Source organism: Epinephelus lanceolatus, chromosome 4 (assembly GCF_041903045.1).
Source record: "Epinephelus lanceolatus isolate andai-2023 chromosome 4, ASM4190304v1, whole genome shotgun sequence".
NCBI lineage: Eukaryota > Metazoa > Chordata > Actinopteri > Perciformes > Serranidae > Epinephelus > Epinephelus lanceolatus.
This window is the reverse complement of record NC_135737.1, coordinates 29,190,932-29,203,885: the sequence shown is the minus strand read 5'-3', so window position 1 is coordinate 29,203,885 and position 12,954 is coordinate 29,190,932. Positions and strand designations below refer to the sequence as shown.

The 12,954-nt window shown below is 39.5% G+C and overlaps 1 protein-coding gene across 2 annotated transcripts in view; it reads left to right on the top strand.

Moving 5' to 3' along the window:
- Positions 1 to 3,903: 3,903 nt before the first annotated feature.
- The window catches only part of tlcd2 (TLC domain containing 2), a 32,518-nt gene continuing 23,467 nt past the window's right edge, over positions 3,904 to 12,954 (top strand). The window contains exons 1-4 of one of the 2 annotated variants that reach the window (XM_033631931.2): positions 3,904 to 4,108; positions 4,226 to 4,477; positions 6,201 to 6,283; positions 11,552 to 11,634. In XM_033631931.2, the coding sequence (XP_033487822.1) occupies positions 4,299 to 4,477; positions 6,201 to 6,283; positions 11,552 to 11,634 (345 nt within the window). In that variant the 5' untranslated portion in view covers positions 3,904 to 4,108; positions 4,226 to 4,298. Of the gene's footprint in view, positions 4,109 to 4,171; positions 4,478 to 6,200; positions 6,284 to 11,551; positions 11,635 to 12,954 lie in introns of those variants that run through there. The other variant, XM_078167120.1, reaches the window with a different exon arrangement.

The following is a 12,954-nucleotide window of genomic DNA, read 5'->3' as shown; positions in this document are numbered from 1 at the left end:
TACACAGTGGTCACTGCAGTGGACAGCTATTTAGAAGACATTTTGTTGTATATGCATGGGTTTTGATGCTGTAGTGGCATTTAAGTCACAACTAGGTTTCACATGATATAGGCTATATCAATCTTTAAATTGGTTTATACTTCTTCAGTTGAAAACATAAATGCATGCTGTCCACCTGAGTGTACCTGTGAAAAAGTCTTTGAGAGGCTTTTATATTACAGAAAGGGAATACATTTTGTGGCAGGTTGTAGGGGCGTAAATATAGACAGGGCGGGCAGTGTGATCGCTGGGGCCCGTGGGGTGGAGGGACCTGATCGCCACCTGGAAATATGCACGTGTCAGAGAAGAACTCACGTTAAATCAAAAATGGTGTGATTTTCTACACATGCCCTCAAAAAGGCAAACCCATCTCCATCATAGTCTATCTATGACAAAACTATTTGCTTTTTCTACATAAACTATAAAAAAAAATATTTAGTTAAACTAATCCTTTCCTATTTTCTTTTGTAGTCTTTGGTCATACACAGATATGTAATGATGATTGCTCGGTAATATGTGTGTTGATGTTCTATATCTGTTTAATCATGTAAGAGACAATATGATTTACAGTAGCTATAAGTGCAAAATCTCTCAAGACTGACAAGCTGGGAAATAAACCTTTGTGTGCAAAAGGAATGCCGATGATAGTAGACCTCTCCTCCTGAACAATTACCTTCAGTGTTATTTTGCAGCCTTGTTGTGTATCTCTGCTATATTTCTATAAAATAAATGTATTGCCAAGTAAAATACTTTAGAAACTTTGGGCCTTCAAACACATCAAGATGCCATACTTCACTCCAGTGACATGTTCAGGTGAAATGGGACCATCACGTTTGTTTTTTTGTTTGTTTAAATGGTTAAATCAATTTATCAGTTCAGTCATTGACTCATCTAATCATTAATGTAACTTAACTATACTTTTAAAAAAAGGATCACCCAACTTTTCTGCCATGCTGTCCCTGTTCTTCAGCTGCCTGTTTACTTGATGCCATATTGTCTACAATAGACATGCATGTGTGTGTGCTTGCGTGAATGTAACAATGATGGCTAATGTTGGGCTAGTGTGGCTGACATAGTCCCACTGCATCATCTGGAATATTTTTTAACTCACAAAAATGTCTGTAATATTACAGAGTGACACACAACAGCATATTATTCATGATTTTATGGCAACCGATGCCTGAAAACATGCTGGTTTCACCTCAGAAAAATCTCCCATTTTAGCTTCATTTTTTCCTCACATTTTACCTGAACTCATTAAGTACTTGCTTAAAGCCACTTCCCCATGAAAAGTAAAATATATTGTGAAAATACTTTGATTATAAGTCAAACAGTTAATAAAATTCACCATCCTGCAACCATTTTATGTTGTCCACTCTTATTGTTTTAGCTGCAGCGCTCTTATTACCAAAATGAGAGAATCATTTCAGAAATATCTGGAGATCCTATTAGTAAAGATGATTAACATGTCAGCTGATACCTGTGGGTCTTATCCTCACCCTCTGTGCTTTATATAATTGTTTATGCTAAGTGTATGAACATGAGACACAATATGATGTGGTGTAAATGCCAGGAGGATTGTGCACGTCCTTTTCTTTTGTCTTTATTGTTCTTCTTTCTTTTAATGTCCTTTAACCGGATGGTGGCGCTGTGTCACCAAATATCACAGCACTCATTCATGCCCACGGTCGCACTCTGGCTTGAATGAGCACAGCGACTGTTTTTTTCCCACTTCCACTGAATGAAACAGCAGCGAATGTAAAATATTCATCGTGTTTCAAGGTCCAGTGATAATATCAAACAATGCTGGTGTATAATAGCTGCTGTGATATTATGTCATGAGTTACATATTCTCCGGTTACATATGATACAAACTTGCCTACTATTCCCATAAATCCACGGTGATTTGTGACGGATGGAGGTGGGTAGAAGCAATGCTGCCTTCAGGTGCTCTTCGTACTATGCAGCTTCTTCAGTGAGATAATACTTTGTGGTGTATTCTAGTCCATCAGCAAAAAAATAATAGGAAGTGCAACAAAACCTACCTTGGTGGTTGTGGTTTTATTTGAAAACGAAGCCAAGAAGCACTGAAGGTAAAAAAAATAAATAAATAAAAAGAATTAATTATGATTATTCTCTTCGTCGGCTGCTGTCTCCAAAAACAAAATCAATACCCAGTTAGTCCCTTTTTCAGGATTTTTTGGATATCATCTGATAGAATTTAGTTTTTTCTAATGTGAATATTGAAAGTGTTTATGAAATTGAATTACAGAGAGGATTAATCTGATATAAAGGCAGGTTTTATTACTGTATTTCAATACATGGCCATTATCTCTGTGTTATTTTATTTTATATTTTTTGATATACCACTTATCATTTTTTTTCACTATCGTTGTTTATCTGTAGGCTACTATTGTAATCTTTGTGCAAGTGCAACAACCTAATTTCCCCGCTGCTGATCAATAAAGGTTTATCTTATCTGTTATAGATGCCAGTGTGGATACAGTCCTTAATACTTATTGCTTGTTGTCCCACAATGCAATTTGCAGCAGCAGGTAAAAAATAACGAACAGTGGTGGGATAGTACTGAGAAGATCTAAGAGTCTAATTGATAATTAAAAGTCTAATTGACAGTATATTTTCAAAGACAAATGTATATTTTGATTTAGGGACCATTGTTGGCACGCAATTTGTATAATTTCTTAGTGCATTAATTTCTTAGGTTGTATACTGTTAATATTTGTACATTTTTAGCACACTGTATAGTATTGGTGTTATAGATTATGACCCTTTAATCTGTGAAAGCATTACATTAATGCACTATTTCTCCTTATGCACATATTGTTTGAACCATGTACTTTAATATTTTGCACTCTGGTGCGCAAAACTGTGCACTCTTCCACCTTATATTATTTTCATATTTTCTATTATATTTCTTTCTGTCATATATTACATCTCTTGACCTTTGCACTGTATTTAGCCCATTGCTATGCACCAAAACAGCAAGACAAGTTTCTTTTATGTGCAACAAGGTTATTATAGTTAACTAAAAGTGAGTCAAAAAATAAAACTAGGTGTGTAAAAACATTTTTGTTGAATGAAATAAAAATAAAAACTAGACTTTAGAAGATGAAAAAAAAAACTAAACTAAAATATATGTTTTTAAATACATAAGAACTGTCTTTGGTTTTAGTATTCGGCAATTTGGTCAATTGATGATGAGGTGGCTGTACTAGGCCTACTAAGCAGATGTGTAGGATAGGATAAACTCTCCTATATATTTCAATGACTTTTTTTTCCTTTTATCTTTTTTTTGGCTCACCGTATTTGTAAGATGTGTCTTTACATTGAATTTTGTCTTTTTGTGGAGAATAGTTTGTGATGTTTATGCTAAATTGAAAAACTTAAGATATAGAAAAAGAAAACTGGGCACACAGTTTAAGAGACTTCTTTGAATGCATCAACAAGAAATGATTTTAACGTGATTTTTTCGGTCACAACAATGTAATGATCATCAGAAGTGTGATTCTGTGCAAAAACTTGAGGCAAAGTTGATGCAATATAAAAGGACATCCAGTTTATAAAAGCACTAGAGGCAGTAGAGACATATTCCCATATAGAACAACATTGCAACACTGGCAGGACATGTTAGTTAAAAGAGTTTAGAGGTTATATGTGCTTGTAAGTGGATCCCAGTTTCATTTATTCTTATAAATCGAGAAAAACAGTGAACTGTTTCTGATTCACACGTTTCCGACAGCACATGAACGCAACACAACACATGGACCGTGCTCGTGGCCACGCCCCTTTGTAGTAGGGCGGGGAAACAGCGTCGTTTGGTTTCTGTTGATGTCAAGAAGTTGCACAAGCGCGACATGAGGCTTCATAACAGGACGGTGTGACACCTGTAGACGAGGCAACACGACTGCTCTCATCACCTGAACCCACCGGTTACACCTGTAGAGACTGAGCTGTCTTTTATTTCACGAAAATATCACAGACATCCAGTCCGTGAGGAGACACTGTACAGACCCGTCCACGCCTTCTCTCTGTGGACAACAACCGCGAAGTAAACACGGTGGTAACGTTATGTTAACGTGTTTGTCTCGGTCGCATATAACAAACAAATAACCCACGGTCATTATCTGTGTGTGTGTGTGTGTGTGTGTGTGTGTGTGGACCACAGCCGTGTAAACCGCCCACAGTGGGGGGACAGTCGTGACCTCAAGTCTTCACCTATCACCAAAAATACACCAGCCATGGAGTTGAGTTCAGTGATTTTAACCACCGGGAGCTCCGTGGGATTTTTCAAACTTGTCAACATCGCGGTGGACAATGTGCCCATGCCTGAATCTGCCCGCAGGAATGCGTGGAAGTGGAGAAACATCTCGACATCCTTCGTGCATAGTTTCATCACTGCTATCTGGGCAGTGCTCTGGTGAGTTATACAGAGTTATCATTGCATCTGAGTGGAAATGAGTGGTTTACATGTGTTTAAATACAGACTGGTGTTGCGTTCAATGTTTAATTTCACTGTAGTTTGACTTTTTTATTATCCTGATTGCTTTGCCAGATCCTCCATCAGTAACTCCTAATCTCACTGGGATTAGATTTAAACATGTCATGTACATGAAGTAAGACTGGCACTGACAGCCTGGATCTAGTTAAGTGTATTAGCACAAAGGAAATGATAAAAACAAAAGTGTGAGTCTGACCAGATTAAAATGCAACACGTGCTTGGAGGAAATAGTGTCGAAGCCATAGCTCAAGATATGCAGCAAGATATGTCCTCCTCCTTTTAGTTTTAAGTTTTAATTGTGCTTTGGCAACACATGAGAAATGTCATGCCAATAAAGCTTATAGAATTTAATTTAACAAAAGTATATGACAACAAATATGGCATAGATTGTGCAGGAGAGGTAGGGAACATCAAGGGGCTTGTACTTAAACCTTCACTCAAAGATTTCTAATTCATCCACATACTGTTTTTATTATCTTAATATAATGAGATAAACAAGAAGTACAAAACAAGTTAGTAATAATAATAAAAAAAACCCAAAAATAAATGCATAAATGCATAAACACACATACTGAGCACATTAACGATGCCACAGGTGGTTTGCGAAGTACTTACAACATATGTGGTCACATTTTAATAATAATAATTCATTCATTCATTCATTCATTCATCCTGTTGGGGGCCTATCCCAGCTGACATTGGGCGAGAGGCGGGGTACACCCTGGACAGGTCACCAGACTGTCACAGGGCTGACACATAGAGACAGACAACCATTCACACTCACAGTCACACCTATGGACAATTTAGAGTCACCAATTAACCTGCATGTCTTTGGACTGTGGGAGGAAGCCGGAGTACCCAGAGAAAACCCACACTGACACAGTGAGAACATGAAAACTCCACACAGAAGGGCTCCCCCATCCCGGGGTTCGAACCAGGAACCCTTTTGCTGTGAGGCGACAGTGCTAATCACTTTACAATAAAGGCATGAAAGGCACTGAGAGCTTCATATAGAAATAGACTGAGCATAAAACAGAACTGATTCATAAAATAATCGAGTGGTAAAATTATAAATCATAAAATCAAGTGCGATTTTAAAAGGGTTGCAGCAGCGTGGAGCGTATATTGAAAGTAAAAGCGTAAAAAGAAAGAGTACCGTATCAGAAAGGCTAAAGTGAACACATATGTCTTTAGTATTAAGCAAGCTAGCTTCCCTGAATATTTCCCTCAATATTTAAAACCTGCATATACATTTACAGTTATCATAGCAGAGGGCTTTTATTTTGACAGATAAAAGACATTTACACCATAAATTGGTGCGTAAAAAATCACTAGAATGCAAGAAACTAAGTGTTCAATGCTTAAAATATCCTTTGGGGAGAACCTGTCTGTTTCATATGTGTCCCACGCAGTGTCGAAACCACAGCTACACCCTTGACTGACAGTGACAGGCAGGTTTTGATAGGGAGGGAAAGGTATTCCAGAATGATGGTGCTCTGGAGTTTTAATAGGGAAGATGTCTTTGCTTGTTATCTACAATGAAGTTGACTTTAATAACTGTTAAGGTTACTCTCAATGTTTTCAAACTGTAAAGCACACCCTTGAAATGATTTATCTGAACTACTGTGTCTTGCATTTTCAGCTTCTTCCTCCACCCACAGATGGCAGAGGACTTGATAGAAACTCACTCTGTGTTTTCCCACAGTTTGGTGTCGTTTTCGATTGGTGAGTGGCCTGTCTGCACTTGTACAGTTCTTATTGCTGAGTTGCAAATTGTGTCCTCCTGTGTCTGAATGGGCTGGTGGTGGTGGTGGAGGGGAGGGCTGGAGACGGACTGCATCCACAGGTGCTGCCATCATAAGGGGAAAAGAGGAAGTGACAATATCCATCTCAGCTCGTCTCTCTTCCCTACATGGTGTCAGGGCCGTTATAAATCAATGTAATTGATGTAAAACATAAATTTAAAGCAGCTGATACATGTCTTAACTTGTCAAGTATTTATTAGTTTAATCAGCTGGATGAGAGGCTACAATAATAAGAATTTAATTTTAATAAATTGCACAAACATTACAGTGTTTGGATTGCCTGAAGCTAATATGAAAAGCACCCTGTCTGCAAACTGAGCCTTTTTACACACTAGTGCCGCCCTGAACGCTCAGTGAATACGCTGCTGACATGTTTACATGTTCAGTTATTCCTCAACTCCCATAGCTACTTATTGTTTATTGTTTCTGCCATTGCTTTTTACCATATTGTAATTGTTGAGGGTTCCCACGGTCACAAAACTCCTGGAAAAGAATTTAGAAAAACAGCTTACCTGGGAATGGTTTGGCACTAATTGAGTTTTAGGAAAAGTTTTGAATATACATTGTTTTGACTACTGCTTAAAATTAGGGTTGCAACAGTATGAGATTGTCCCGGTACGATAACTGCCTCAGAACACATCGTGGTATCATGTTAGAGTGGCTAAGCCTAAACTTAAAGCCACTGAGGGGCTGTATACACTGGCTACTTATTAACTGACGCGCTCGCCTGACCAAAACAACCGCTGCTCTTAGGTGAAAACAAAGAGTCCACTTCCTCTTCTTCTTCTTCTGGATGCATAATTTATTCATCACCGTTGCTATCTTTAACGAAACTTGCAAACATTCATCGAATCTGTGTCCATAAACTTTCACCAATACATAGACCACCTCACACCTCACTCACCTCACTCACCTCACCATACACCGGCGTTGTGGTCAAAAACTCTCCGTCTAGCAACACACTCGTTCTCTCAATCAATGGTTCCTACCTATATTGGCAGACACCCATGACAATACAGTGACCCCTACAGGACAAATGAACAACTCACACACATTTCACACCATGGATGGCTCCTATACATGGTATAAAGAACTTATATTATCAGTCAGAGTGACCCTTAAAGGAATGACAACACAAGGGTTATTGTTGGTTGAACGCACATTTTATTACTACAAATGAAACGTTAAACCATTTTGTTAATAGAAATATGTGTAAAAAGTCTCCCCTTAGAAAAGAACTAAAATAAAGGGAGGTTCAACCTCCTTGTTTCAGTATCGTAGATAACCATCAACTTATATATCATGTTATACCTTGAAACCGGTATATCGTTGCAGCCCCCTACTAAAAATATGTTCTTAAATATACCAAAATATGTCCAGTGTTGTGCGAAATACATTCCTTCTACAGCAAGTTGGCGGCAGGAATGTCTAACGAGCAGGTCAGTTTAGCAAGCGCTAACAGTTTGTTTATCTGCAAAGTGCGTGTTTAATAATGTATGGCTTCTATATAACAAAGATATACATGACTCAAGAGAGACACAGACTCTTGCTGCGCAGATTATAGGCTGTGCATCAAAACGTTTGACGTCTTGTCCGCCATGCTAAAGGTTAAAAGACAACCAAAAGGATGGTCAACAGAGTGTCAGCATCAGCACATATTTCATGCCTGCTGTAGACAGTCCAAATGACATCACCACTTCTACCTGCAAGGCAAGCGTCAGGATAGCTGGGAGACAACCTCAGCCGATGCTCTACCATTGTATGGCCATGTGAAATGATCTATTATCCACTGAAGTGATGTGAGAATTGAAGACAATGGATGCACATTATTGGTACAGCTTGTGTGCTAACACAGGTGAACTGAGTTTCCCAATAGAATTTAGTGTTGGGGAATCAAAGTGTGTGTACCTCTCCACAGTTGGAATTGCACTCTACTTAAAAACACTTGAAAATCGGGTAAAATATTATGGAAAAGTTTTTAAAATTCATTGATAAAAATATGTTGGAGCCGTGGTTATTGTAATGGTAAATATACGGGTGTACCAGGGTCTCAACTGTAAACATTCTCACTGTCTTATCTAAGAATGAATTAGAGATGGATGTTATTAATTATGTGTTGTGTTTAGGGTGAGCGAAACGTCCTTTATTTGGCTCTGACCCCATTTACACCATTTGGTTTGACTGAAATTCACTTGTCTTGTAGATTTTGCTTGATTTCATTAAGATTTCTCAGACCTTAGAGAACATGCGACCCAACATTCTTAAAATAGCACCTCGCCCTGTTTTCCCTTTTTCTCATTAATCCACAAAGTATTCTGGAGCAACCAGTGGCACGTGAGGTCTCTCAAATCCACACATTTATTGGATCTGTGCCTGTCAACAAGGGCTCCCCAAGGATTCCCAGGATGTTTGACATTCTTTCAGGAAGCCCAGCCCTTGAAGCTGGCAAAGCGAGGGGCAGCGTCGGTATGTGAAGCTCAATGGAGGGCATTATTATCAGGCACCAGGCGTAACCCCGTACAGTCATGTGACATCACCAAGACAGTAACTGCGCAAAAAGTCAGTTGATTTATGCGAGCCGCGCTTGTCCGGTGCCAGTGGTAACAGAAAGGGGAGTCATTCACACAAAAACAAGTGGACTGCTTCTCCCGAGCCCTCCCACTGGAGATGTGGTGTGATTCTGAGGCCTCAGCGAGTTGGAGGGAGGAGTTTTGTTCATCAGATCTGTGCATTCAGTCTGGCTCGCTGTGATACCACGCTGCAGACCTTGCAGTGACATACCATGAATGGTTCTCCTTTTGTTGAATGAAGACCTTGTGCTGTGTCTTGAAACCAAGAGGCAACTTCCAGGGCTGAAAAACTGCACTTCCTCTAATGGCCACTTGAGGCTGGCTCCAGAAACGAGTCAGTCCCCATAGACCCCCATGTTAAAATGCCTGACTTCACAGCAGAAATAAACATGTTACAGCCTGGTACAAAAACAGTTTGGTCTCTACATAGACCAAATCACTGTGTCGTCATGCTAACAACAGCAATCACTTGGAGTAAACAACTGGCAGCTGATTTAAATTGCGCAGATATGTGAAATCAGCACACTTGTTTATTTCTTTTGTCATTTTAAGTCATAACTGTAACGTTTAAAGATGTATAGTTAGACATGGTGGTCCGTCCTATCCGATGTTTCTGCTGTGCTTATTTTATGTACTGTGTTGCTTTGCTAGCATCTATGATAAACCAAAACTACTGGAACGGAAGCTAAGACGGGGGCCGCAGCAAAATGCATCTTAGCCACGTAAAAAAGACCCTCATAAAATAATCAATATGAGTTTAATTGTATGCTATTTTTGGAATATTTTTACAGGTTTACATTAGACACTAACCAATCGAGGCAGTGGTAGACCAGCAATTCCTGAAGTAAAATTACTGATTTTGTCAATGGCTGGTGGCATTGAGGTAACGGCTTCACTTCCTCGTTAAAAAAGGCTGTCTGACTGACGTAAACTGAGAATCTTCTTAGGTGGCTAGAAACGATCCTATTGAGGCAGCGTTTGCTTAGTGCTGTTTGATTTTATGTATGTGACATGGGGGTTTTCTACCTGAAAGTTGTTGTACAAACATTTTGATTTGGTTGACAGCTAATTTCCCTGATTATGACAACTGTACAGGGGTGAACTTTATTATAAAGCTCACTTGTTTAAATTTGTCCAAATATGGTATATATAATATTGGGTCACTTTTGGCCCCAAACATCGAGATGATGACTGCCAAAATGCCACATTTGAAGCTTTAAACGAGAGACTACAATCCCATGGGTGACATCACAGTAGCTACATCCATTATTTTTATACAGTCTGTGGGAGGAACCCAACTATAGTTATGTGTTCATGTGTGTAATCGTACTTCTTTCATGTGCCTTTAACACTACATTCTTCATATTGCCAAGGATAACCACTGTCAAGAATAATTCTCTGTGCCATTGGTGTTTCACCCTCAGGATATAATAGGAAGTTACCTCTAATACAGAAAACATCACAGCACTAAGATGTTCTCATGCCGCAGTAACGTGGCTTAATCAGGTTTCTTATACTTTACAAGGCTGTGCCAACAGAGATGTTATGTTTTATCAGCCTGAAACCTGGTTGTTTGACTAACTGGTTTCAAGCAAACATGCCAATGAATATCACTCCTCAGGATCTGGAAAAAGCAAATGCATTGCTTTGGAGGATTTCACAAGATTTTTTCTTCCTGTTCAGGCTTTGGTTGGTAGCCAATGGAAAGTCATGTAGTATCTGACTCCTTTGTTCTCAGTGTAGACATTAGCCGTGCAGAGTAACGGGCTTCACATTGGCATCACGCCTGTGATGCAGAACATTAAGGATGTCTTGAAAGAAAGCAAAATCCATTTCTGTTCTTCTTTGTCCAGCAGTAATTCATCTTTCCACCTGAATGTTTTTTTATACAGATGTGTCAACCAGTACTGAACGAATCATTATGAACAAACAAGGGCAAGAGATGTCTGTTAGTTGACGCTTTAATTCAAGTCACATGCTCCAGTTGGCTGTTTATGGCTAAACTTGACCCAAACTCGACCTCTTGTGGAAAAAAAGCTATTGTTGGAAAGACGACATTGGCGTGGAGTTCCCGCCTGCCCATTGTCAGTGCTCTTATGTAACAATATCATCTATTGTTGAAACCAGATAATGCAAATAAACCAATCAAATGCCCGATAACAGCTTTTTGAAATTCATTTGTTATGCGGTTGGGAGCAAGTACATGTGTTTACGTTGAGATGAACCCAAACACTTCATCCCGTCCACAAAAAGGGTTCTGGTGTCAAATTTCCACCATAATGAGGTTAATTCCAGTCTCAGCAGCACCCTGAGCTCCCTCGCACCCCTTCGTCCCCTTCCTCAACACTTCATTATTTTTCCAGCATTGTGAATAGCTGTCACCATGGATACGGCTGGTGGTGGGGGAAGGGGGGTGGGGTTGGTGGATATGAATAGCCCCTCTCCAAGACACATCTTGGTTGCCATCGCTGTCGTCATGGAAGCAGGGTCCCCCCCTGACTCACTTGATACGCTCGAGGCTTCTCTTGTCAAATGAATCTGTCATGTTTTGGTCAAGTAATGAATTGCTGAACCTGCGGATGTCATTAGCATTGGCTAAATGCTCTCTTTCCCCACAGGTTACTTCATCTATGACTTCTTTGACATGATCACGAACCAGAAGCTGAGCCAGGCCTGGGAGCTTCTCTTCCATCACATTGTGGTAGGTCTTAAAAACAAGCTATGGTTCAAGATTTAAGCAACAGATGTTTCTCCACAACTAGATCTAACTTAAGAATCATCTATCTGCACCTTCCCCTCCTTATGAATTTACTATATAGCAGTCACTGCTCACATAAATCAGGCAGGAAAACCCCAGTGCACATGTCAAAAAACACATTCAAGAGAAGGACAAAATACCCGTCTTTCTTGTCTGGTGATAAAGGACAAGGGAGGGAGGAACAATGAGACAATCATTCCAGTGTGACAGCCTCTCCACCAAGCATTCAACCTCCCTTCATTCCTTGAGAAACTTGAACTCCACCCAGCTCCCTTCATATTTTGCCATTCACTTAACCACAGTTAACTATTGCTACCAGATTCCCATCAGAGCCAGTCACCTTCATGATGTGGCAACCCTCAGCACACTGGTCTGATGGGAGATAAGTTCCTCAGGGAAGAACAGATCACTTATCCTGCTTTAAACATGAGGGAAAATGACCTGAATTGGAATATAGAACTACACCGATTTAATATTTTCCCCCTACGCTTACGACTATGTGACCTACATCCAAGACTGTGCTGATGTTGTGTCGTGCTTTCTGTTGCCAAGCTCTCGTCTTGTTATTACTCACCTCGCGAGAGCTGTTTATTTAAATTTTTATTGGAAGTGTGTCTGACAGGATTAGAGTGGGTTTGTAGAGTACAGGAGCCACGATTTATGTGTGTGTGTTTGGGTGTTAATGCAGGCATGTTTTAAACCCAAAATATGTGGAAATATTTCACTGAGGACGTGGCTTGTGCTGCATAGAGGAAAAAGCATGGTGTATGCTGACACTCCAGTTACAGATTTATAAAAGAAAAATGTACTAATAATGGTTGTATACTTAATATACTAATATGGACATGCCATTTATAGAAATGTAAACATACACTGTAAAATAGACTCTATTATATTCTGATAAATATCACTTGAAGAGTTGCATCCTGGCATTTTGGCGCACTCTCCGGTAGATATTTTCCGGTACACTTACACACAAAACAAATGTCAATAGAACCACTTTCCAGTATCTCTAACACAAACACACTGAGTTTGACACTGTGCCAGGAAACCAGCAAAAGTTTTTATCAACTGGCCCACATTTCAGGTTTGGTAGTTCAATGGCTGTGTGATAAGATTTTCCTGTGTTGGTTGCTGGAGAGTCGATATTTCATCAAGCACAGTGTCCACTTAGCGCTTTACCTGATTTGTCCAACTATGTTATTTCAGTGAACGCACCACGTATGTACCAAAATTACATTTAATAGGTCCAACATGACATCT